Genomic DNA, 26,511 nt, shown 5'->3' on the forward strand with positions numbered 1-26,511 from the left:
TGTACGCTGCAGAATGCAGACATGACATGGTTTTGGAAAAGCCGGTAATACTTGCACAGCATTTTGTTCAAAATGTTTAAGAATCCCTAATTCTCAACCAACTCTAGTGCTTGGCTTTCTCATTTTGCCAAAATGATTCTGAGATGTGTCCTTAACTGTAGTTGAAGATGGAGAATTTAAGATCAGATGGAGCTGTTGTGAATGATGCTTTATTTATTTATTGGGCTTCATATTTATCACCAGCTGCATGTGGCAAGTAGTGGGGTTTAGGGTTTTTAAAAGCATTTCCTGAGGTATATTTCAGCTTTTTAAATTTCCCCTGCTGATCGTAATAATGGAATAAAAAAATTTGTGATCTTAGCTTCCTATTTGGAAAGATACATACCTGCCTCCAAAGACAGAAAATCAGCCAGTCCTTTTTTAAAATTTAAAGTAACGTGCAGTAACTTGCTTTCAGGGCAAGCCTGGCTTCTTACAACTTGGAGCAGGATCAGTGGTCCCAAGCCCTTGCCTTCCTATCAAACCCATTACTCTTCTATTTGAGTATTTGTGGTAGTATCCCAGGAAAGTGAAATGAAGTGGGCTAATTCCTCTTACTGGATGATGGATTTCTCTTTTTGTAGTCAGATAAAAATGATTCCCTGGGGTGAGGAAGCAGCAGAGTGAATGGGACTGTGTTATTGAGGAAAGTGAAGCAGTATTCTCTTAGGCTGAGCTTTTTTGTTTATTGGAGAAAGAGCCAAACAGCCATTTGTTTTTGGCTGACAGTTGCATCAATAGGCAAATCTATTTGATTTCACATGTTGCACATCAGGCATGCGTAATGAAACTCATCTTGGCATGTTCATTTTCTACTTTCATTCAGGTTACATTCTCACTTGTAACTTTCTTGTATAAAACCCCAAGAGGCTTCTTACTGCATGAAATGTAGATGACTGAAGTGATTTCTGCCTTTTTTTTTTATTAATGTAAAATTTTGGAGAAGTAGGCCCAGTAATTTACTGATAACACTGTAAAAAATGATGCAACTTCCATTGACTCTGTGTTTGGCTAACACCTTGATCATTTGCCATAAACTAAATGCAAAGCAATAGATGCCTTTTGAATTCGTGTATCATTCAGTTGTGCAGTTTTGCTGCACAATGTCTGTCTGTATATCAGCACGTGTATCTTTCTGCTGCCATTGACCATCTTCCCTCTTGAGCTTGATTATAAATCTACCTGAATGTACAGCAGTGGGATCTAGCTTGACCTGTGGCACGTAAATGTTGATGAGAGTTATTAGAGTCCAGAGATGATGCCAATGACAGTACAAGAGAGCTGCTGCCAACCAGAGCCCCTTACAAAGCAGCACGAAGGCCTTACATCCCTGCACTGGGAGTTCTGCATATTGTACTTAAGGGAGAAACCTGTGCCTTTGGCAATATTACGAGTTGGCATGGTTTCCATCCTCTCCTCCCACTGTGTTCAATTGCCCTTCAAGGCATAGAATTAAAAAGGATTACCTTGGTTAAAGCGATGTGATCTGTGACTGCTGCTTGCACAGCATGTGTCTGTGTTTTGAGAGGCAAGCCAATGGTATCTCCACTGCTTCTGCACTGCTGTGGTCTTGATCTGCTTCTTGTTTGTCCATGTGATTTTTAGTGTACCTTTACTTTTTTTGGCACCTTTAATAAGCTGCATGTGCTCAAAGTATTAAAAAAATGTGTAGAATTTGTAACAGAGAGCTTAGTTGGCATATTTTTGCCTAATTTCCCTACCACAAAATTACATCATTTCATTTTATCCCAAATAAAATACTTGTCCTAATAAATTCTGGTCCCTATCCCTCTGAACTATTAATAAGTTGGTAGAGTACAGAGCAGAGCAGAACAGAAACTGATGCTATCAATGAAAGCTCAAAGGCTAGAGAGGTAAGGCAGTCCTTCAGTCAAGGTACCTCTCCTTTTCTGTTTGAAATCACAATTCTTTTGTGTTCAAGGTGATTCTAACATGTACCCAAAGATAAAACATTGTGGGGGTTTTTGGTTTTTTTTTTTTTTCAGGTAGCCAGAGCATTTTACATTTATCTCCATCAAAGATGGTCCTTTTTACTATTCACCTGAAAATCAATAGGGAGTTTATGGAGATCTTAGAAAGAAACCATGATCGGGAGTGCAGGGATCGTGCTCTGCACTGGCAGAGGTTTCCATGACTTATTATTCTTGGAGCAGCAGGGAATATTTCAGTGATCAGTTGGAACTACCTGTATTTGTCATTGGCATGATGTATTGTATTATGCGTTATGAATATATAGCTGGCCATCACAGTTCATGTATCTGTTTGTGGATGGCTGCTCAAAAGAAAAAGGATGTCTTAAGTATTTTGATTCTTGTATTTATGATGCTGAAACCTTCACTGAGGATGACTGATGGGACTAATCGCTGTTCTGACTTTCTTTTAAGTTGCAGAATTTCTTTTAATTGCCATGAAACCTCCGTGACTCTTTCATCATCTTTTGGTTTATGTGCAATCTATTGCAAGTGCCATAGGCTTCAGATGGCCTGAAGAACTTGCAGGGTTGTTTTTTTCCTGTCATGCTCTTGTTTTTTGGTCATCCTCCTAGCTTTACTCCCTGCCCATGCGGGGTGTTGTGCTCACGTGGTTTCTGGTAGGTTTCATGTGTAACATTCCAGTCCACAGATAATATTTTCTTCATGTTTTGGCCAATTTATTTAGACTGAATATTTGAAAATTGGTCTGATTCATGTTGTCTTAGTGACCTAAACTTTCTGAATGCTTTCTTTACAAAGCCAAGTGCAAGATTCTGCATGTGGGTCAGAGCAATCCCAAGCACAAATACAGGCTGGGCAGAGAATGAGAGCAGCCTTGAAGATAAAGACCTGGGGTATTGGTTGATGAGAAGCTCAACATGACCTAGGAATGTGCACTTGCAGCCCAGAAGTTCTATTATTTTATTTCCTGCAAATTGTGTGAAATCAAGTGTTCATCTCCAAATGAAACTCTTTCATCTGAGGGTACCAGATGGCTGGAAAAAGAATATATATTCATGGATTATGAAAAGGCACTGATGTGTTTAACTGATTTTTGTAGGGTGCTTTTTACTATATATTTTGAAGTCGTGACATGGGTTTATAAAGTGTGTATATAAATGCTTTTTAAAAATCTCCAGTGTTGTAAATCTTTAATAAAAACAATAACTTCAAGTTGAATTAGTTGCAAAACTAATGATAGATGTTGAACTAAAATGCCAAATGGTGGAAAAAATTATTAAAGTAGTGTAAGTGCTAAAATAAGTTACTAAGATTCTAACTAAAAGGTGAATCATTGACTATATCAATCACTTACTGAGTGAATTTTTGTGTTTAAAAGAAATACAAGGAGATTTTTCCTTGATAGTTACGTATATAAAGAGAACATTACACTATATATGCTGTGCTTCAACCTGCAAAGCAGTTTGCAGAGATGACCTAGCATTATTATCCACTGTAGCAGGACACGAAACTGAGGAAAGGGAATCTATTGTATTACTTACTCAGGATTCCACAGGACAACATGATAGAAAAACTAGGAGAGAACATAGGTATAGTGGATTCAAGTGCTAAAAGTTATTGGATAGTAATTTATTGGAACTGACAGATACATGCTGTTGGAATGGTAGAACAAACCATTTGTTTGGTTGAAATGGTAGAACAAACACTGAAGTAATTTGCCAACTAAATGCCATTATGCACCAATGTATTTTCCAGTTAGCTGTGGAATTGTACCTCTCAGAAGATCCCCTGTGACATCTGGTGTGCAGAGTTGTTAAGAGGCCACTTTGCTTATAAGTGATACCACTATGTTTGTCTTTGGATTCTCTTTATATGAAAATCATTCTTTGTATGAACACCAGTGAGGCCCAGAGATGTGAGGTACGTAAAGGAGCATTGGTGCTGCGTATTGCTCTCCCTGCTGCCAGTCCCAGGGGATTTGCCTCCAGCAGGCGTAGGTCAAGTGCAGCCCCCATGCTTAGACGAGCAGCTTAGTTTGAACTGAATGATGTGATCTGGGAGGTGAGAAAAGGGACCTGGAAGTAAATGCTTTGGTACTGCTTACCTGCTCCTGTTCAAGCGAGGACTGCCACATTGTTTGTGTAAGATGCCTTGAGTCCTGTGAAGAACATGATCCCTGTATTCCAGTGCCAACACTAATTAATAATTTAAATTCTTCGTCTTTCTTGGAACCTTTTAATCTTCTATTTTTCAGCCCTAATAAATGTCAGCATTATGAAGTATCTTTAATCCACTGGCTTCTTCTAAAACAAGGTAACTTTTGTTTAGGATGGCGGTTAAAAGATGGTGGGAGTCAAAAGGGAAATTGAGAGGCCATGTTAGTCCCTTGAGTACCATAGGGCTTTAGTGGGACTGTAAGTGTTGGGGTTTTTTTTAAACTACAAATGTAAGACCTTTTCAGTAAAAGAAATACAAGCCATGTTTATGCTGACTATCTTTTATGATAATGATTAAAGAAGGTGTTTCCCTTAATGTGGAATTAGTTACTCATAGGTAGAATAGTAAGAGGTGACTAAACCTGCAGTGGATTGCCTCCATCAGGTTTCTTCAAAGAAAAATTCTGGCAGAACCTGGTTTCGTTAGGCCAGCAAGGTCTGCTTAGGGTTTTAGACATATCTTTGTGACATTAATATCACTACAGAAAGATCTAATTATTCTTGGGGTTTAATTATGAAACATTGTGCTTTTTGTGTAAATGAATATTTAACAATTGAGAGTTACTTTTTGTCATAAGAATTTGTGTATCACAAATAAGAACATTGTCCCAATACCATCTACTGATTTTTCTTTGCAGAAATGTTCCCAAGGTTAGTATCTGCTGGAGTTATGAACTCAGCCTCAACTCCAGCCAGTAGTGAAACTGCATGAAATAAACAGATTGAAATCAGAGTGGCAGATTTTATGTTAATTGACTTTTTAAAATGTGTTATATTTAGAACATTTATTGCATCTAAATATAACTGAAGAACTTGGGAAAATAGTGTTATTGTACTCTTTTGTTCTCTATGTGGCATCGTCAGCGTTATCCCCAGTGAAGCCAATTAAGTCATCAGTTATTTCATATTCATCGTATTATATGTTCTTAATGATGCATTAAAATATTTAATAATTTCTAATCTTCTCTACTTCCTCATAAATGGTCATTGTTATAATGTATTTATTTGGTAATGCTGATATGGGCTGTTTTGGAAAAGACAGAATGACGCATTATATTGGCATTTTTGGTAATATGTGTCTCATTTGTATTTTTTGTAATATACAGACTTTTCCTATATGCCACATAAACCAATTTGGATTCATTTTCTTTTGCCCACATTGCATATAAAATCAGAAATTTATTAGGAGAGATTATGTAACATTAAAATGCTGTATTTCCATAAACTGGAAAACTATCCGTCAGCTGCTGATTTGCCTAGAGTAAAGGAGCTCTATGTGGTAATTAGAGAGGCTTCAGGACTTCTGTCCTTTCTCTGAAGGTTTCTGGATGAGAGTGATAAGGAGAGAGCAAGTTAATTTAGGAAGGAAGGATGGCTTGTAAGTTAGGAAATATGAATTTTTTAATCAATATTGTCTTTAATAGAAACTAATGAGGTAGTTGACAGAATGGACTTAAGGTAAATGAAATCCTTGACCCAGTTAAGTGTACTGTTTTGAGAAGGTGTGAAATTTTTTGCTTTGGACAGTGAGCAAGAGATGACTTAATGAATTCTAGATGTTAAAAGGGGCAGCAGCATTGCTGTTTCACTGTCTGCCTGTCAGTTTTTCTACTTGTATTTGAAAATAATGAAAATACAAAGCATGCTTTGAAAGTTGTGGAAGACAAATGTGTAGTAATATCTGGAAAGAATTCTGCTAACCTTATCTGATCACGACTGAAGACTGCAAAGACAAGTTCTGATAGGTTGCAGAGGTAATTTTCTCCAGGTCTCTTCTTTTTCAGTGTTGTTTCTAAGGAAATTGCCATATTATTTTGGCATGTCATCAGAAGATTCAAGGCATAATTTCATGACATAGCTGGCTTGTTCCCATGACTTGCTGCTTCTCAAGAGGTGGACCCAGTTCTTCTAATATATTTTTTAGTCTTTTTTGCTTTTTAAATGAGAAGAATGCTTTTACGTTTGTTTTTTTTTTCTGTTTGTTTGGGGTTTTTTTAATATGATTTCTTTTGTTTGGAAGGGCCAGTGTTCTATTTAATCTCCCTAAGTAGTCTCAATGTAGGATCTAGCAAGAATGAGAGCAAATACAAAACAGTGTCAGGAGTATGTGGCAGGGATTTAGCAGGAGCAAGGCTATACCCTAAGGTAGCTCTTCCTTCATCTCTTTGGCATCATCTAACTACATCCTGAGATTGCATCAGTGGGAGAATAGTTAAAGGAGGTGAATATACACACTTGTCTTTTAATAGGTGATACATCATAGTTTCTCACATCTCCAGTTCTGTACATTCCTGTTTATAGAAAATGAGCTGGCAGAAAAAAAAAAAAGTTTTTAATGACTGGGTAGTAAATGAGAATAAGGAGGCTGGTTTGTTCTGGAAATTATAGATTGATATATTAGAGATAAATAATATTAAAAGGGAAAATGAGGTCCCAGAGGAATACTGCTTGAGATTAGTTTGATCATTTTGATAGTATTTAGAGGTGCCATGATGTCTATCAAGATGATGACAGGTGCCACTGATGAAGTGGTAGTGATAACTAAATAGCACAGCCCACCTACTATGTTTAATTGTGAATTCTTTCAAGAGTTCCATGCTATTGCTGTTTGTATTGCTGTTTGTGTTATTTACTACTCTTAATGATTCAATAGAATGTAGAATTTTGGATTAAAAAGAACGTATTCTACACAGTGCTACTTGCTATTTCCCTGTCTCTCTGCCAAGGGACTCCACATCCCTGTTTCCTTAGTAGCTCCTTTATCTGCTTTCTTCTGTTGTATTCTGCATTGCCTTCTCTGAATACAGCATCTGTCCTCTTCCTGATCTTCAAAATGATTTTGCTTTTCTTATTGAAATTTCTCCTGCAGTTATTTTATCTGTTGTAAAATAATCAAGTTATCCGGGTATCTAACGTATATGTATGTGATAGGTAGGGTGGTGTATTGACAGAGGGATTGAAAACTACACATGTGTATGAACTGCATTTGTGTTATCAGTCTTTCTACTTCTGCTTTTATTATGGTTTATTATCCTGCCTGTGCATGACACATGAAGTTACTTGGGGCAAGGCTTATCTTTTTCTGATGCCAGAAGTCCTGTTTAAATCTAAACAAAAATATATGTGAGGCAATTATAAGGAGAAATCCAGGTAATCCAGTAAGGTTAAGCTGATAATTATCTTTCAACAGTGACTACTGGCCTGAGACTTGAACTGGTGCCAGTCTGAAGTATTATGAATAGTTGGAAGGTGATGAGTAAACCATCTCTTGATAACCAGCGTTTCTTAAGTTGCTCAGAGTCATTATGCAATGCTGTGTATAGGGCTAATGAGATTCTGGCAATTGTAAAAGAATAATCAGAAAAACCAAGATGGTAGCCATCCTGTCACTGAAGTAATCTAACCATAAAAATTAAAAGCCTGAGGGAAAGATGAATTCAAACTTTGTAGGAGTCTGTATCATCTTGCTTAGAAAAATGAATACATCTTCTAGGGCCCAGTACACTGGGGAATTTCCTCCGAGGTACAGGAAAGTGAAGGCTTCAATGATCCCTTGGGCTTTGTGGCTGTAAAGGCTTATTTTGCTTTTAAGGAAAGAAATTGCAACAACAACAATAATAGTACTAATACTATTATTACTACTACTACTAATAATAATAATTGGGGGGAGGGGGCAACTGTATTATGCCTTTTCGGTAATTTGTGCTCACCATTGCTTACCATACCTAGGGATATGTTAAACTTTCAGAGCATGAGTTTGTTCTTGAGAGGGTAACCAGCACCAGTTTGTACCTTTCATTCAGGTTTTATTAGATTTAATTTGGATAAACTGAACCAAATGGATTTTTTTTTTTTTTCCTGCAAGACCTTGAATATGATACATCTGTGATGAAAGTTTTGAGTGCTAGAAGTGAAACCAGCCAAATAGGTTTTAAGCTAGAATGACCTGTTGTGAAGTTTTGTCTCTTGGAGCGCAAAATATTTTTAATCCTGAAAAAAGAGGTCATTATAATCTAAAACTAGCCTGGGCCATGTAGTCAGGAACGTACCTTAGGAACAATCCTGCCCTAATGGGAAATGGCCAGAATGACCTAAAAATAATTCCCATCTGAAACTTCCATAGCTTTTTGAGGGCGCTAATTACGGGTGTCATGCAGTGGGAAGGAGGCAATCAGTATAAATATGAATATACTGCAAGTGGGGAGATTGATGAAAATCATATGCCTTTTTCTTTGAACAATTCAATCAAATAAAGGACAGATTCTTTAAAACCATATTTTACAATGTGATACTAACAAAGCTTTGTTTTAGTACTCTGATAGAAAGGAAACTGACTCACAGAAAACTGAGATCATTTCTTGGATTGCATTTGAGTGTGAAAATACAAAGTTGACATTATGGAAGCTATGAAGTGTTTCTTACAGTGCTATAAATGAATCACTGGCATTGACAAGAAGAAATTGAATAAGTACATGATGGGAAACAAGTTCTATTATGAGAAATACTGTTTCTGCTTTAATTTTGTTTTCTTATTTCTGCTTCTCCTCCTCTCTTTCCCTTTCAGGGTAAATGGAAAACTGGTGGCATTGAAGGTGATTAGATTACAGGAAGAAGAAGGAACCCCATTTACTGCTATCAGGGAAGGTATGCACTCACATTTAATGATTATACATGGCGGGCTTTTTTGTAATTACACTGCACTTCTTATTTCTGTGCCATGCTATAGTGAATAGCTTGAGAATTCAAATTATATGCTTATGTTGTCCGTAGGAAGAAACTTTGGTGCTTCAAAAAACAAAGCCTCTGGTGTGGGAGTTCTTGTTAAAGAATGCAGCTCTGCCTCTGCTTTGGTTCCTGTTAGATTTACTATACAAATGAGTACTTAAGAGCATGTTTAAGGTGGGTGTGAGAAGTCACTCTGGAAGATGAGGGAACTGTGTAAGTCACGCTTCTTGCCTGCAGGCAGCACCTGAGATGAAGGTAGATGTAATTTTTCATATATCTGCAGCATAAAGCACAGAAAAGCGTTTCTTGATGGAGGCAGTCAGAAGATCAGGGAGCAAAAATACAGGCATCTTAGAAGCTGTGTGTAGTCTGGGATTAGCTATTGCTTGTTTTTCCTTCCCAATGGACTCTAACTTGTGTGGCTTGGGAATGGCTTGTCTAGCACACTCAGAGATGCCTGTTATGCTTTCTGCTCTGCTCCTTTATCCTTCCTTGTCAGCCTCTCATGGTCTCTAGTGACAGCTGCTTTATCTGAGCCTGCCTGTGTCGAGCTCCTTTGCAGAAATTGCTGGATATGCCTTCTCTGTGTGAGCCTTCTCTGTTAGAAGGTACTAAAAATGAGCTTTGGTAGAGAAAAAATGAACAATTTACCATCACACCACTGATTCAGGCTCAGCTGAAGTTGGTGGTGAACTGAAGAGATGAGACCGGTGTGGCTTTTGAGGGACCTTTTAAAACTATGCTGACTATCTTGGCATAATTTCCATGGTGGGATGAGCAAGGGAGGTACCAGAACATCATCTCTCACAGAGTCCGCAGCATGGCTCTGTGTGGGAGGCGTGCAGCTTCATGGCCATTGCAGCCACAGTCCCGGCAGCTGCAGCTCCCTTGTCCCTCGCTCCTGCCTCTGTTCCTGCAGCCATCTGTATGCCGTATGTCTGTCTGTACAATGAGCTTGTTTTGGGTGGACTGGGAAAAGAAATCTGTGTTTCATGTGATTGACACCGTGAAGTTAGAAGCCTTTAAAATACTGCGGATTTCCATCCCAAGGTTGTGCATTTTAAAGGGGGCTCTTTCACAAAGGAGGGAAAACCATGGGTGGCCAATTTATGAAGGAATTTCAGCAGTTCTTCTGTACTGCTTTGTTTGAGTAACAATTATTGAATGACCTGACACATTTATTCATAATGGTATATATTTTATCTGTGAGCTATCTGTCCCCACAGCTGTGCTGCGATAACGAGGTGTGCAGAGCGTTACTGGTGCAGTTTTCAATGTTTGCAATGCTGAGTTCAAGGCATAACAGCCTGTGTTTCAAATATGTTTATTGTTCTCCAGGATTTTAGTTGATATGCTAATGACTTATTAAGCAAATAGTAGATATGGTTTTATTGTGCCTTTTTAGTGACATTTAAAAAGTTTTTTAATGTGGGCTTGGTCTAGATGAAAGTCTATAGTATTATAACTGTCAAACACAGTATATTGTGTTTTCCTTCATGAATGGTTTGTTGTGTGAACTAAGTATAAATAAGTATTCATTAGGAGCAAAACCAGAGATTTTCCGGTTGATAGTTTTAAATCATAAAGGCACACTGGCATGAAAATATTTTTCACACTGTCACTGGGGGAGTTTTCCTTGTAGCTGTGACTGCAGGACTGTGGTTGAAGCCAGTTAAAGTTCTTGTACTTTAATATTAGTAGAATAAAGCTCTTGTATAGAAAAGCTCTTAAAGTTATGAATTAATACATGTTTTCTTAAGTATGTGATGTCTGACTGATTTTGGTGGGACTGTCTTCATCCGTTGTATTTCTAAGGACTCATCTAGGCTGGGATTAGATCCAAAGAGTATTAGGCTAATGAGAGGACTTGATTTTTTGTAGACTCTTGGTTAGGTGAGATCAAACTCAGGTTATAGGTTGTGTGTTTATGGGGTTTGGTTGATAAAGTAATACTGTCTCCTAGGTAATGGAACTTCATTCAGATCTGTGGAAGCTATTAGTAGAAATACAGTCTTGTATGCTTTATATCATGTAGAAGACTGATACATAGTGTGTAAGATGGGAAGGGGAAGAATCTGTATCTAGTTAGGCTTTGGCTTTTCTGTTGTTTGTTTTGATTTTGTCAGAAACAAATATTAGTGTGAGAAAAGTAAGCTACAAATGTATCTTCAGAAGGTAATCTCAGTGGTGTTGTGCCCGACCCATATAATCTGACAGTAATGTTACAGCTATGGACCTCACTAGCAGGACCTGAGGAAGCTGTTGCTTTCCTCATAGTAGCATCTAATCCATCTTGGACATGCTGGGTTCTGTAATGCAGCTGTGACTGCTCTCAGCTGCATAGGTGGGGGGAAAAAAAAAAGAAAAAAGAAATGCTTGTGTAAGCTCTTGAAGTTATCTGGTAAGTTTGATATGGAAAAATGGTAAGAATGGGACACTGTGTTAAGCAGATTTTTGTTGATCACTGTTGGCTGACTGAGGACTCCAGCCTTATAATTTAGACTGGTACAATTAGAAGAAGGACAAATACCGCTGAAGATGAGATCAACTTCTAATTTCAGTTATCCGAGGAGTAGTGTTGCCCTAATAAAAAAAGTGCATGTATGGTGTCATGAGCCAGAGATCTGTTGGAGGGTGTTTCTTTCCAAAGTCTTTCATAATGGAGAAACCAGGCAGGTTTTAACCTTGACTTACTTCCTACTTTCTAATTTTCCATCAATGCAAGGCAAAGTCAGGCAGAAGTCTAGTTATTTGTAAATTAAAACTGCTGTAAGTAAATTGTTTAACATTTCTCATAGCTCCTTGGTTAAAGCAGTGAGAGAAAATAGCATTCATGCACTGTGCTCCTAATAGCAATGCTGTGTGATGTTAATTAGGGGGAAGGTACAGGCTGAAATCTTAAGCAGTGGTCATGCTGAGGGAATTTTGTAGCTGTCTGTATACAGGGAAGCATATTGTTACTGTTGTGACAGCCGCAGAATGAAGCTCAAAGGAAAACAAAGCTACAAAGAAAATAGACTAAGAGAAGTAGGAAAATGCAGGATATAAATGTGGAGTATGTGACTGTGGAAGCCAGCACTAACATGGTTAAAACAGAAAATGGATGGAAAAATAAAAAAAAAAGGGGGGGGGGGGGAAGAAAAATCCCCCAGTAAAGCTGCGTAAGAAAAATCACAGTTAATGGCTAGGAGAGGTTTAGCTGAAGCTTTGATTAAAACTTATGAAGTAATTCTGATTTTACAGCAGATGTGGGTTTGTGTCTTCTATCATTTATCGAAGTTGCATAAGTTGAATCAAAGTAGGTAAATGTGGCTTATTTATCAGTGTTACTGAGCTGTTTATTGAATTTCTTGAACAAAATTTACAAGTAGCTTGTGCTAAATGTTCTTTCAACTTGGTCTGAATCAGTCGTACCAACTTACTGATGCTTTCATTTAGTGGCGTGCAGTTTACAGGATTTAACTCACTTAGTCTGGGATAATCTAATTTACCTTTGAAGAGCCTGAGAAAAAGAAGAAAAAGGGATAAAAAAGAGGGAAAAGTGCAACTGATTTGATGTGTATACCTGAGTGGATTAAATGTATGTGATTTTCAGATCACATATATATGAATGGTACAGGCCACCATATTACTATTGTATTCTAAAGGTGCCTGCAACTGTGAGAGCTGAGACAGTATGGAGTCCAAAAGTCATTTACACACTATTTTCTCATTTAGACTAAATTCTGTAGAATACAGATTAGCAAATGATTTGTTTTCTGTCTTAGTGTAGTTGTGGTTTATCTTTTACTGTAATTCTCATTATCAGCTGTTCAGAGATGTTTCAGCAGCAGGCTTGAAGTGTTATTAAATCCACTGCAGCCAGTGGAAAAGTTCACTGACCTTAACTTTTATCTCAGATATTTCATTCCCCTAATTTCCTGTAATATCATATGCTCATCTAGGCTAAATTCTGACCTGTGTGGTACATTCTAGTTCTGGAAACAGCTTGATTTACAATTCTGCCTTTATCTTGTTTGATTTCTGAGTAATAATATTCCTTATATCCAGCATGACAAAGATTTTGCGTTTTGGGTATGTATATAGACAAACATCCCTTGATTTTTATCACTACCTTGCTTGTGAAGTTAACTTGCTTACCATGTTCCTTTCTTGGGCAGTAAAATTATTTCTTCCCCATCCTAATTGTGAAAACTCTTTTGTATTTGGTTTTCATTTTCCACCCTTGGAAATACCACCAATCCTTTGCTCTGCTTAATTTGGTTTACTATTAGTAATAAAACTATTCCAGTGTTTTAGTATATGGTAGTGTTTCATTTCCCATAGGCCTAGACAATGTTTCAAAGCATCATCCAAACCAGGCATGTTTCAAATGTATTTTTGTACTTTAGATCTCACGATAAGGCAACTTCCAGTATATGTCACTCTTTTTATTAATTTTTGTATTTACATCTTGTAATTAATATGTATTGATACCTATTTGTGTTTCGTATTTAAAAGTGTTCAGGTCAGAGACTGTCTCTACATCTTTGGTTTGACAGTTGGACAGATAATAATTTTCTGTATGCTCCAGTGTTGAAGTCTGTTACCTTAATTCTGCATATGGACAGCAGTGTACAAAAATTGCACATGAATGCTTTGGAAACTGCCAGCTGTCTTGCATTATAAAATTACAAAGAACACAGTGTTTGCTTAATGAATTTCTTTTACTTGAATTTTTGAAGAGCAGTTCAGCATAAATACTGAATTAAGTTTGTTTTGTGACTTGGGAGAAAGCTTAATGCATTTGAGAGGCAGTATGGAGCAGGGAGGAGAGATGCTTAATTCCTGGCCACGAAACATGTTCAAAAGTCTTCGGAGTTTCAGGCCTCTTCCATCCATCTGTCGCTGTGCAGAAGGAGGGAAGAAGAGAGACAAAAAATGAAAACCTTAAAAGGTCTTTAAGAAAGAAATGTGAGTCCACTTTTGTATACCACAGACTGGACAGACTTTCTGAGGTTGGCTTCTGAGGCCTCCTCTTTTGAAGTTGTTAGGCGGGAGGGGGTAAACCTTCACAAAACTTTCATCTGTGGAAAACTGAAGCAGAGTAACTGCTAAGAAAAGATTATAGGGAAGATCAGCAGTTTGCCAAGAGAGAGAGCTCTTACCTAAGCGAATGTGCAGTTTATTGCACAGTGTTCCTAATAGGTGCACAATGGAAAATACTGCTTTGTAGTAGCAATACTGCAAATGATGTAAAGTAGCTGTGCTTCTGTATTACCAAAGAGAAATGGCACAGTCTGTACCCATCCCACCTAAGGAGGGGTTTCAGAAAATAATATTTTTACTCAGCAGATATACAATTCTTATGACCTCATATTGAATTATTACCTGAGTTGTTGCATGCACTTCCCAGCTCAGTGATTTTTGATGTATATATAGTGATCTTTACATAATGATCTTTACAACTTCAAGTCAACAAATGACCTCATGGCACTAGTTAGATGACTCACGGTGATAAGCCTCCTCCTATTCCTTGTATTAGAGTAGGTTTGGAAGGTTGTATGCTGTAGGTCAAGGGCACAGTAAAACAGTATCTGACTATTTTTTTTAAGAGTTGTTGTTGGTTGATCTACTGGTAGAAGGTAAGCATGAAAACTGCAGTGGGAATCCCATCTTCATCTGCTAGTAAATTATTATTCCTTTTGGAAGTTAAGTCATCCTCTCACAAAAAAAAAGGAACAAAAAACCAAAAAACCCCCCAAAACCAACCGAACAAAAACCCCCTATTCTTCTTTTTATGCAGTTTATTATTATTATTATTATTATAAAATTAAGGAAGCTTGACATCTGCTTTCTTTTGAGTGATAGGATTTTGGAGGACTTTCACATTTCCTTCACAAAGTCCAGTCAAGAAATTTAAATTTCCATAACTGAAATGCCTGAAAGATGTGTCTGGCTCAAAAGGCCTCAGGGAACTTCAAGAAATTATGTCTAAGTTTATGGAGATGTAACTATTCTGAGCATGCATGTCACATGAGTTACTACAGGGGTTTTGCGTCTTTATGTTTCTAGAGTCTGAGGATAAGTTCATTCTCCCCAGAAGCCACATTGCTTTGGAGCATTTAAGCAAAAAAAGAAAAGGATAGTAGCTTGACTGTAGCTTGGGGAACTTTTTCATTGCCTACAGAGTTGGCAGAGCTGGTGCCTACTGCAGGCTAAATAGCTACAGCTCAATTAACTGTAAAGTCCCTGCAAAGCCCACGCAGCTTGTAGTCATAACAGCTTTGTTTTTCAGTGTTGTTAAAAATAAAACACACAAGCCAAGAACCTCTGGGACACTTTGTCACTGGATATTTAAGGTCAAGAAGTATTTGAGAGAAAATAAACTTCAGCAATTTTAATTTCTCTCTCTGGTCTCTCTGTTATGGGCGTCCTGCAGCCTTACCCAAACTGTATGCTTCCTCAAGATAGAAGAGGAACACAAGATTTCCAAATTAAGATATTTTGGGCTTCAAAAACTACAGTATATTTGAAAAATGTATTTGGATGTTACTGGGACCTTTCTTACAAAATTAAGTCAGTTTTTAAAATTTCCAAGACTTTGGGATGTTCCTTATTATTAAATACGCTGTCATGTTATAGAGAAGTGTGTATTCATTCTTACTGAACGTTAATAACAGAAAAACTACCTTTAATTTTGTGAGGTTTTATGACTGAACATTTTTGATAGCTCAGATTTTCAGCCATATTTCATTTGTGCTTTCTCACGCACGGGTGTTTGTGTGTGTTTGCGTAAGTATGAGAGAAGCATGTTAGATCCTTAGTGACGTGGAGATTCGAAGCAGCAGGAGCTTTTGTCTTTATCCTGCTTTCCCTCCTGCTGTTCTCCCCAGCCCTGACTGGCTGCTATTTTTTTTTCTACTGGCAGCATTCGTTTGCATTTCTCTGGAAGCAGTTGCACTGACTGACTGAGAAACAGGTGAACTGAATTTCTGGTCATCTCAGAGGGACATGGAAGAGCTGATAGTTTTCCAATTTTAGATACAGTGTGAGTGGTTACTGCGATGTTACTGTATCCTGCTTTTCAGTGTATCCAAGTTGCACTGTTCTCCTTCCTCAGTTCGTTTTGGTGAACCAAACGAAGGCTTCTGTCCATGTAGGCTACTCAGAAATGGTAGAGATTGGTAAGGTTCATCCGGCTTGTTTCTTTGTTCCTTGCTACTCATAGGCTAAGCGTAGCCTTCCTTTTTTTTTTTTTTTTTTTTTACCCTCTAACAGATGACTGGTTCTCACAATTATAAAACCTTCAGGAGAGCTGGACTTACATAAATGTAACATAAATGATGGTGTTTCCCTTTGACAATCCTGACAGAAATTTTAAACTCTATAATGAACTCACATCATGTGGGAAAAGTGTCATGCTTTTCTGAAAAGTACAAGTGAAAATTCCAAAATCTCCAGCTTCATAGAGCTAAATATGTTCCACAGAATATTCTGTCCCCTCTGTCCTCCTCCCATTCCCCCTCCAGTATTTTATCTGTAGCCTGCTGAGACAGAGCACAACTGTATCAATTACATCTTCATTCAGTACTTTTTATGTGTAAGCTCTGATCTTCTTCTGGCTTTTGTTCTTGGGCACAGTTCAAGCAAGAAAAGAATGGGGTGACATTTTGAGGTTTGGTGGTTTGTTTTTTTTTTTCCAACATCATCATTTTGCCATCAGGAAACCTTTCCTCATCCTTGTTATCAGTTAGCTTAATGCTAGACCTTTCAGACTCTGCCCTACTTTCACTGAAGTTGTCTGTGCATCTTTGGTGTTCACATGGAGGGTGCTGAATAAGGGATTTTGTGCTAGTTCCAGCACTACAAGGTTACAAATCCATTAGCTCAGGGGTGCTATTGAACCCTTCTGCATAAGGCATTTGCCTGCAGTTTCCTCTGACCTGCGTTTCAGGGCTTTCTGACTTGGCTTTTGGCCTTCTGCTTTGAACATTTTCTTCTGCTCAAAAAACTTTTCTTCTCTTTGCTATTTAGTGCAGGAGTTGGAACTGTTGCTGTAGAGGTTCGTCTGGTCTGCTGCTCTCACTGTCCCTCATAGTATGACAGGAAGGGTAGAAAGAAGATGCCAATTAACGAATATGGAGCATAAAAGGAGGGTGGCAAGCCTTTATTCATGTAAAACTATAACATGTAACTACAAGTTATATAGAACCCATGTGCAGCTCCCAAGGCTTTCTTATTTGAGTGGAAGTTGGTGAAGGTCAGTCCTTTTATGCTGTATGCAGATTTTACCTGCTCTTATAGCATATGCTACCACCATAAAAACTAGAGCTGAATTAATCCTGCTCCAAGTAGCATTAATTTTTACCCTGTGACCATATTATATTTGAGTGGATTGAATTGATACAGATACTAGCTGATTGTTACATGAATGGAGATGCTAGCAAGTGATGCCATCTCAGCTTGAATTGCTTAGAGACCCTAAGGCACCCTTGCAAGTGCCAATACCTTCCATGGCCACCTGGTGAAATAAAACTTTGATATCATCTGGTGTTGAGGCAAGGAAATGTCTCTTGAACCTAGCCAGTTCTTCAAGACGTTTTTTCTTTGTTAATCTCCCTTTTGTGAAAGGCATAATCTAAGCAACAGTACCATATAGCATTCTGATTAAAGTGGGGGCTTTAAATCTGCACAAAGACATTTGTCAAGATCTCTGAGTGTTTTGTGTGTATTTTTTCCACTGCTGTGTCCTGGATTTTGAAACTACCAGAGCAAGGTGGCAACTCAGTGCTTGAACCAGTTCAGTCAGCTTCGATTTCCTCCATAGTCTTTTGCACGTGTTACACCTTTAGGTGACTGTTTTATCTCAGCAGAACTGGTTTCAACTTTGGGTAAATGCAAAACAAGGATACAAGAAGGTTGTCTGTTGTCTGTTTTCCTGGTATTAAAATTTTCCCCTGAAGGAGATGCATCACTGTGTGTATTGAAAGGAGTGTGTGGGTGCATAGATGTATCGTGTGTGCATGTGTTTCCTCGGTGTCTTTAAGACTTGACATAGAAAGCTAATCAACCCCAAACAACCAAATCCTTTGCAAAGAGTTGCATACTGGCTTTGGTCAACCCAGAGAATGTCTAATGTGAATTGGACATGTACCCACATCTAGATAAAGATAAAATGCCCCCCATGAAAGATGTCTGGTTTTGCCAGAAATTTGTGTCTGAGACACATGACTCTGTTCTTGCTGCTGACTTCAGTCATCATTCGTAAACATATCATCAGAACAGCTTTGTGTGTTTTAAACACAGAAAGTTCATGAATGAATTATCCTCATTCTCCTGATGTTTGTAATTTATTTAGAAATATGATATAAAGCAGTCCTGGTTCTTCAGACATGAATATAACAACGAAGACATACATGTGCTCCTGCTGGATCTACATCAGTGCCTTTGCTTTCAGTGCTTTTGTCTACAACCTAATAACTACTTCCTTTTTTTCTCCGTCCCCTTTGAAAAAAACCACAGCCAGTTTATTGGAAATTTGTAACTTCTTTATAAACAGGTCCTAAAATAATCACCATCAGTCTCTTTCCATACACAAGATACTATTCTGTTTTAATATCTATATAAGTCACTGCTGTATCAAAGAGAGAATGATCCTTATTTGTAAATGATGGGACCATGCCTTCAGAAGAGGCTTGCTTGTTGAGAACAAGGCAGCCTGAAAGGATGAGGCTACTGCAGTATTTTGCTCTGCTGCCTTTTATTCCCATATTTTGTGGCAATGATTCAGTTCTTCCTTAAATATGTCATGTATTCAGGGAAGTAAAAAATCACAGTATGATAAAAGGCTGTATGTAGATCACAGTACTTCACTGAAGATTTTAAGCATGAATTTTTTCTAAACTTTGAAATACCTGGGAAATTTTCAGTAGCCTGCATCTTTGTACTGGCATGAAATAGGGCAGCAGTCACTGTAATCAGTAAGAAACATGCTCTAATACCTTTGTCATAGGAAGAAAAACATCAGTTATAGTTAAAACAGTGGGAAAAATGTTAGCAAATGCATCTTATGTTGAAGTTATGTATGTGAGGAAAAAACCCAATGCATTCTTTCTCTGCACCACCCCCCCCTTGTTTTTGTTTTCTGTTTCTTCACAGTCTGCTGTTTACTTTGATCTACGCTGGATGCTGTAGGCACAGTTGTCTGGGTCCAGCTGTTCCTTCGGGAGACAGCACTGCTCCTTTTCCTCTATTTTTCCATAGCCGGAAGATTGTATTGCAAACACTTTAGTTCCATTTTTTCATTTTTTTGCTGGGAGAGGTGGGAGATTTATCATTCAGAAGTTGTAGGAAGCTGAAATACATGCTACATAATGGGATCGCTTCTTGCTGCATGGGTGGAAATACTGCTTTCAGCCTTTATAATCAATATGAAGAGAGTAGCATTTCAGAATTAGAAATTGACCTTTACTGTCTTCTTCAAAGCAATGAAAATGAATATCCGCATTATTTTACTTTGGAATGTCCCTCCCAAGTAAGCAATATAAAAAAAGAAGCTGATAATGTATTGCATTTTTCTGCTGAGATGAAGGGGAACTGGATGGTTCAGAGGCTGGTAATAGGATATTGTGACCTTCCACCCCTGACCCATTTATTAAAATACAAGCCATGCCAGTGGAGTCCAAAAGTCATTGCTATGGAATATGCAGCCGTAGAATCTGGAACTGTGTGTTTCTGATTTTTTAAGGTATGTGCTAATTGTCACAAACTTCCACAGCTTCTCAGCTGGCAGCAGATTTAACTGGAGCTAATTGAAAAGTGAACTAAGAACAAAATGGATGGGGGAAGCCTTGTTAACAAGAATATATTAGCTGTGCTAGATTTGGTGATTTGTATCCATTCTGATCTGATATAGCTTGTTGTCCTTGCTTTGTGAAGCTTGATCCCTTAATCAGTGCAGAAGTGGTACTGACCAATTTTATTTGACTGTTACTTCAGGATTTAGGAAGGGGTTAATGTGAACAAGGATGCTCTGGATTTTGTCTTGGGAAGATGCTCAAGACTTGCACAGTTGATGACAGCTAATTTTAAGTATTTAACTTTTTGCTCTGGATCTACTGTGGAAGCTTCTAACACCCTTTTTTTGTCTATAGGTAACTTAAGCTGAGAGTTAGTTCTTTGAAGCCCATCTTAGTTGTACAGCTCAGGTAATTATATAACAAATATCCTTGTGTTTCATTTAGTCATAATTATCACCTGGTTGTCTCTGAGCAGAAGCAATTGAGAAAGAGGGTGATAGGAATCTTAGTGTACCACCATGCTAGCTTCCCAGATAGGGTTGACAGCAATGCTGGCATGGCTGGCTTCCATCTGAAAACATCCTTCCTTCCCTCATATCTCCTAAAACTTGAGAGGACAAAGTAACCCAAGTTACTGTGATAGGTTAGATACAACTGACTGAAAAAAAATCTAAACTGTACTTGCAAAGTAAAAAGACAAGTTGTTAAGTAAATATATTTGGAAGTTCTCGAAGCAGTCAAAATTGACCTACTTTTATGTGGTCCAAGTATTTCCAAAATTTTATAACTGGAAAAAATGTGCAAAACTGGAAATGTGCACTTGGTACGCATTTCTACTTCGTACACATTTAAATATTTCACTCTCAAATGGCAGGGTAACACACACTCTCACTTCCATTACCCCTGTTTCTTTGAAATCTAGGACTCACACTTGCTCTTTTGTGTGCTGTGAGGGCTTAAAAAATGTGTTTAATACTGGTGAGAACATTTTCATACAAACGTTCACTGGATTGTGTAAGGGTTTTATTAAGAAAACAAGGAGACACAAACCCCAAACATTCAGCATGTTGAACTCTGGACAAGATAAAAATTTGCTTTTGTTTCATTTCTGGTTTTCTCAGCATAGCAGTTTCTACATTGTCACTGGTAGGAAACTGACGGTTTGTGAAGGGGCATCTAACTCAAAGCAAAACCCAGCAGGTCATAGGCCCATTGGCAAAAAATTGTAAAGAACTTTCACACTTCTCCAGGTCACTTTAGCTCGATGTAATTGTGGCCCTAAAAGATATTTTTTCAATTTGCAATTACGTGTTTTCTCAGAAAGTCTTGGTTATAAAGCTGACATGGTTGAAATACTGGCTTTGCATCAAGATTTTTAACAGAATTAACATTTGAATCACTTGAGAGCCTATTCTCAAAGCAAAGGACTATTTGCATAATCAAAAATGCTTTATTTTGCATGCCAGTGGAGAAGCTAAGGATTGTAGCTGCGCTCACAAACAAAATTCAAGTGATCGGTATTGATGTGTGTCTGTATGCTGCTGTCTTTCAGCGTTGCTTGCACAAATAAGTACAAATCTATATAAAGGTAAAAGAAAAGGTTTTGGAGCAATATATAGTCTCCATTCAAAGCCTGATTAAACAGGCTTTGCTTAAGCTATCAGTCTTAAGAATTAGATGGACTTCCCACTCTGCCAAATGTGGATGAGGGCTGGGGCATTTTTACAGCAGGGTTGTTGTGAGAGGATGGATGTCTTTCTAAAAATGTGCTCAGTAAAAATTTATGAGCTTGAAAATTGCTCCTTGTATTGAGGAGGTCAAGCTAAATAACCTGTAAGAGTATATAGCTTTGGATAATGGGTTCAAGACTTTCTTAACACCTGTTGGATTTCTGCCAGTAGTTCAAGAGGCTTATGAATTGCATTAATAACCTTCCCATCTTGCCATCAGCCCATGCATTTACAGTTTTTATCCATTTTTATGGCTGTGGACAAGAAGGTAGAATGTCACATTCAGTGAATTTGTTTCTTTGCACGTGAATAACTCCTGATCAGAGTTCAAGAGCATGAAGCAAATTCTAACCTCTCTGAAGCAATAGGAAACCGTTGGATCTTAAAAAACCCCTTAAGTATAAGAGGATTTTGTTATTTTCTTTTTTCCTAGAATGAACTTCTGATGTAGTATTGCTGTTAAATCAAGTTCTTTGGGTTACAACTATTGCAACTTCAGATTGTTTGAACTTAAAAAGAATACGCTGTGATCTATCCTTTCACTTGCTAATGGATGTCAACTAATTCAATAAAAAAAATTATCAAGGCACGAAATGAAATTTTTAAACAAATTTTGTGACATTTTCAAGTCTTAACTGACTTCTTTTTACATGGATTGAATATATTTTTTGAGTAAGGGACTTGGAGCTTTTAGTATCATTGCTATCTAGTTCTAATTAAATTAATTTATTTAAAAATATACTAATTAAAAGTTTTAAACAAAAAAAAAGTGAAGTTTAATTTCAATTAAAACCATATTGGATAATAAATATGCTCCTGAAAAGAGAATCTATGTTTCTGAGACTTCAGTATCACAATGTGATCTCTTATTCTGGTGTGTGTGTGTTTGTCTGTTTGTTTACTTTAAACTATACCTCTGGAGTAGAAATATTTCTCTGATGCATTTAGGTCTGAAAACTAGATTAGAAATTGTGTTAATCTCTATTCTTAGGATTTAAAGTTTCATAATAATTCAGAGTCTAAGCACACTGTTAAGAGGAGTATGCCCCTTTCTGTACATTGCTTTGGAGCTATCAGCAAAAAAGTTAGTTTTACTTTGGTTCAAACATTCAAGTTCTTTGCAGAAGTTGCTGGGTTTATGGTTGACCAAAGCACATACATTTAAAGTAATTCAGCTTCTCATTGATTTGTTTTAATTAAAGAGGCCATTAACCTTGTAAAATCACTGACAGAATTATAAATCTGCATCTTTAAGAATTATGTAAACAAGTTTATAAAAGTTCCTGGAGTGAACTGAAAGCAAAACTGTACAAAAGGACTAGGTTTTATTAACAACACTTCTTAAAGCCCAACAAAATGTTGGAAAAATACCAGCAGATAATTACACATTCCATCATGGCAGTGACTCCGTGGCAGTTCCTGTGATGTGTAGCACTCGTAGAGTCAGGCTTAAAGATACCTTCAAGAAATGGATACCCAACTATATTTTCTTAAATAAATGGTTCTTAATATTTTACATATAGCTTACTGTGGTCACAGAGAACTTAGGGAATGTGTTTTACCGCCTCAGACCAGGTTTATTTATCTGTGAAGATCTTGCCTGTTTGTTCCAAATGTTATCAAGTTGTCATATGCAAGCATCCTAACCAGCTGGGCAAGTGGCATTTTGATGGGCCTGTTGAAGTCTGTGATCTGTCATCACTGGAATGCTGAGCCTTAATCAGAAATAAATGAGTAGTGTTCCTGTGCCTGTTTCATGGACTGATCTTTCCTTTTTCTGTTTGGGAACATTTCTGTTCTGCTTTCATAGGGCTGGTGCTATTCGAAATATTGAACCGAGGTGGGAATTTAGGGAGGATGTTTAGCCTTGTAAGTGTTAGCACTTTGGCTGCCACAATTTTAATATGCATATCTGAACTGGAATGTGCTCTTGGACTTTTGGATGTAATCAGTTCTTGATTTTTAGCCAAAGTTTTCTGGCATGTGTTGGAACAGGGATTTAGTATTCCTCATTTAGTAAGTTCCTTCAGAGGTGCAGTTTACTGTTGCAAAGTGCCTGATGTAACATACACACTTACTAGCCATGTTGATGGAGGAAGGAAGTTCATTAGCGTCTATGGGTACTTGCTTCTGTCCTATTTCTTGTGACTTTTTTCAGGTCAGACTCTGTTCCCTTGGCAGAAAAACTCAGCCCACAAAATCTGGTGGCTTTGTTGAAGTCACTCCTTTATTTATTTAGGATGAAGTGATGATGAGCAGCAGATGACTAGTAAAAAGCTCCAAGGACTTCATAGTGCTTGAGCTGTGTTTTCCTGCATATTAAGACGTTCTCATGTTGGTTTTGACCTCTTGCAGTATGCCAAAATACTGTTGCAGGTGAACTTGCTTCAGGAGTTGCTTGGAAAAGGCTTATTTAGAGCAACATGCATTCCGAAGACTTTCAGAGGTTCAGAAACTGCTTCAAAGCAGTGTGGTGGTGGTGTATTGTTGAACCTTGGTCTTATGTGCGTAACATAATTGTTGCTTACACTGAACTTCTGTGCAGTTGCACAGCAGTGAGGAGTCTTGTGTCTATGTTGGGCAGGCTTGTTTGGGTTCAGTTGGTGACATGATAGAGTCTCCTCTTTGACCACATGATGCTGATACATTTATAAGGAGATCATATCCAGTAGCTCTGCCATGTTCAGGTCCTGTATTGGCAGCATACTGGCATACTGATACACTGAGTAGTCTAGTCTAATCTGTGCTTGGACAAATCAAATGAACAGTTAAAGCTTGATTGTTCATCACTTGATTTTTGCAAATACAAGGAAGCTCATCAGCTGGAGCTGCTGTTACTCTTACTGATTCAGCCACACAACCTGTTAGTATTTTATTTGTTTTAGTCTGTCTGAAAATGGAAGTTACAGAGAAATACAGTGGCCCAGGTATGTTGTAGTTCTCCTAGATCCTGCTGCTTGCTAAGGTGCCCTACTTGTTTTCTCTTCCATTTCTCCTCAGGGACAAAAAGCTTCCTGTCTCGTGTTTGGTTAGCAAGTTACTTTTGTGTTCAGTTATAAAAATAAACAAGACAGATTTAAAAAGACCCGCTAAAGAATTGTTTTTATCTCCAGGCTCATGGACTATGTGGGATGATGAACCAAGATTTAAGTGCTGGGATTTTGGTTTGTTTGTCTTGTCACAAGCTTGTGAATAGTATTCAAGTCCCCCATGTGAAACTGGTTTATTATGTGGCAATTTTCATTGCAAAAGCATCAGCCCCATACCTCCCCCTGGTTTGTATTTAGTTGTGGGGTTTTTTTCTGGTATTGACAGAGTTAAAGCTCTGCATGCATTATCCATGCATTTTTGTCTCCCTTTCCCTCCTGTTTTTCCTCTAGCCTTCTTCCTCCTCTTTCTACTGTGCCCTGGCAGCCTGGAAGAAGAAGACTGCTCCACTGAAATGCTTGGCACTCTCCATGCTTGGACAGTGGTAGAGAGGAGAACTAGGAGAAATGGTGGTTAAGAATAGATGTTGGTTTGAAGATCTCAGGAAGAGGGTTATAAAAGGATTACAGCAGTGGGTCTGGTAGAATGCAGATTACAGAGGCCATTCAAAGAAGTACAAGGTGTAGAAAGCAGTAAAAGGAAGATGAGAATGGTTGGTGACTTTGACTAGACTTAGCCAGGATCCTGTGGGATGGAGATGGGGAGTCTGCTTGAACATGGCTAGTGTTTCCCACCTTTTATGTTGTTAGTGGGGTTGAAGAGAGGTGGGAGCAGAAATGGAGCAAAGGTCTTGGAGATGCGTTTGGCTAAGAACAGGTTTGGGATGTAATTTTTGGGAAACTGTCCAAAGAGTTTTGCTGCTGACACTGTCCCATCTATAACTGATACTGGATTCCAGACTTCTTGGCTCAAACTTCTAATGCTTCTGCCAAATATCTGAATGTTTAAGCGTGCTCAGGGAGGATAGATTCTCTGACAGTTTTTAGCCGCTAAAGTGCAGCTTTAAAGTACAATTTTCCACTGACTAGATGTAAACTTTGACAAATTGAACAGATTTTCACAGAAATGAGAAAAAGCATGTCCTTGACCTGACGTGTACCTTTTGAAGGCTGCCTTTTGGTGCAGGAGATCTGAGAACTGTTTGAAGAAAAGGTCAGCAACATTAAAGAGCATATTTGTTCTCTAGTCCTCTCTTGGAAAAGGCTGACCTGTTTCGACTGGAACAAACACTGTTAGACACAAACTGTAAAAGATCAGGACATTTGTTTAAGGTTTGGCAAGGCAATAGTGTCATCTTACAGGAACTGGTACTTTAAGAGGCAGTGCTATCAATTTTGCTACTGTCATTCTTAATTACTATGATTCCATAAAAAGAATTTTATCTGGAAAAGCAAACAGTAAATTGCTGTAATTATAATTGATGCATGACACAACAGGATGGAAGAACTGAGTGAATTTTCAAGGGGCTTGGAAGTGATGTTTTATATCTGTATGTAGTAGACAGACAAGCTGTTGGCTGTTGAGTTGGCCTTTTTAAAAAAAAAAATAAATTCTTACCACCTGTGGTGTTAATGGGTTATGCTGGCAGATCCCTTTAATGTATTTTCTCACATTTCTTGCATGTGTTTTGGTTATGTTGTTGCTCAGAATGCCTTCCAATATGGATTTAGATACATAGTTTGGCGTCATGCATCTACAGAGGTAATTGTGAATCTGTACTTCAAAATTATGGGGATGTTTTTAGCAAAAATAGGAGGGTAGAAATGACTAGCTTACCTCAGCTAGGTCTCTTCTAAGCATCACTTAACTTTTGCATCGCCCTGTCACTGTCAGCTGTGGCTGTCAACTCTGTGAAGTTGAGACATTCCTTCAGCCCATCTTTTCTGTTCTAGCACCTCTCCTGCTCTCTCTGAAGGCCAGATGCTTTTTAAAGAAACATACAGGGCTTGCCATCTTTTGCTTAAAGGAAAATTTTTGTCCTTTAAATACAAATTTCAAAGTTGAACCATGTCCATAAGGTTTAAATAAGCCCATGTTGCTCTAGACAGTAACATGGTAATACAGATCTTCACTGTCA

General features: G+C 37.9%; 1 protein-coding gene across 3 annotated transcripts in view; it reads left to right on the forward strand.

The window, feature by feature from the left end:
- Positions 1 to 26,511, forward strand: part of CDK14 (cyclin dependent kinase 14) — a 318,486-nt gene that overhangs the window by 99,764 nt on the left and 192,211 nt on the right. For all 3 annotated transcript variants that reach the window (XM_030491797.1, XM_030491816.1, XM_030491807.1), the window contains one exon: positions 8,775 to 8,854. In XM_030491797.1, coding sequence (XP_030347657.1) covers positions 8,775 to 8,854 — 80 coding nt within the window. The remainder of the gene's footprint in view (positions 1 to 8,774; positions 8,855 to 26,511) is intronic.

Source organism: Strigops habroptila, chromosome 1, assembly GCF_004027225.2.
Source record: "Strigops habroptila isolate Jane chromosome 1, bStrHab1.2.pri, whole genome shotgun sequence".
In the NCBI taxonomy this organism is placed as follows: domain Eukaryota; kingdom Metazoa; phylum Chordata; class Aves; order Psittaciformes; family Psittacidae; genus Strigops; species Strigops habroptila.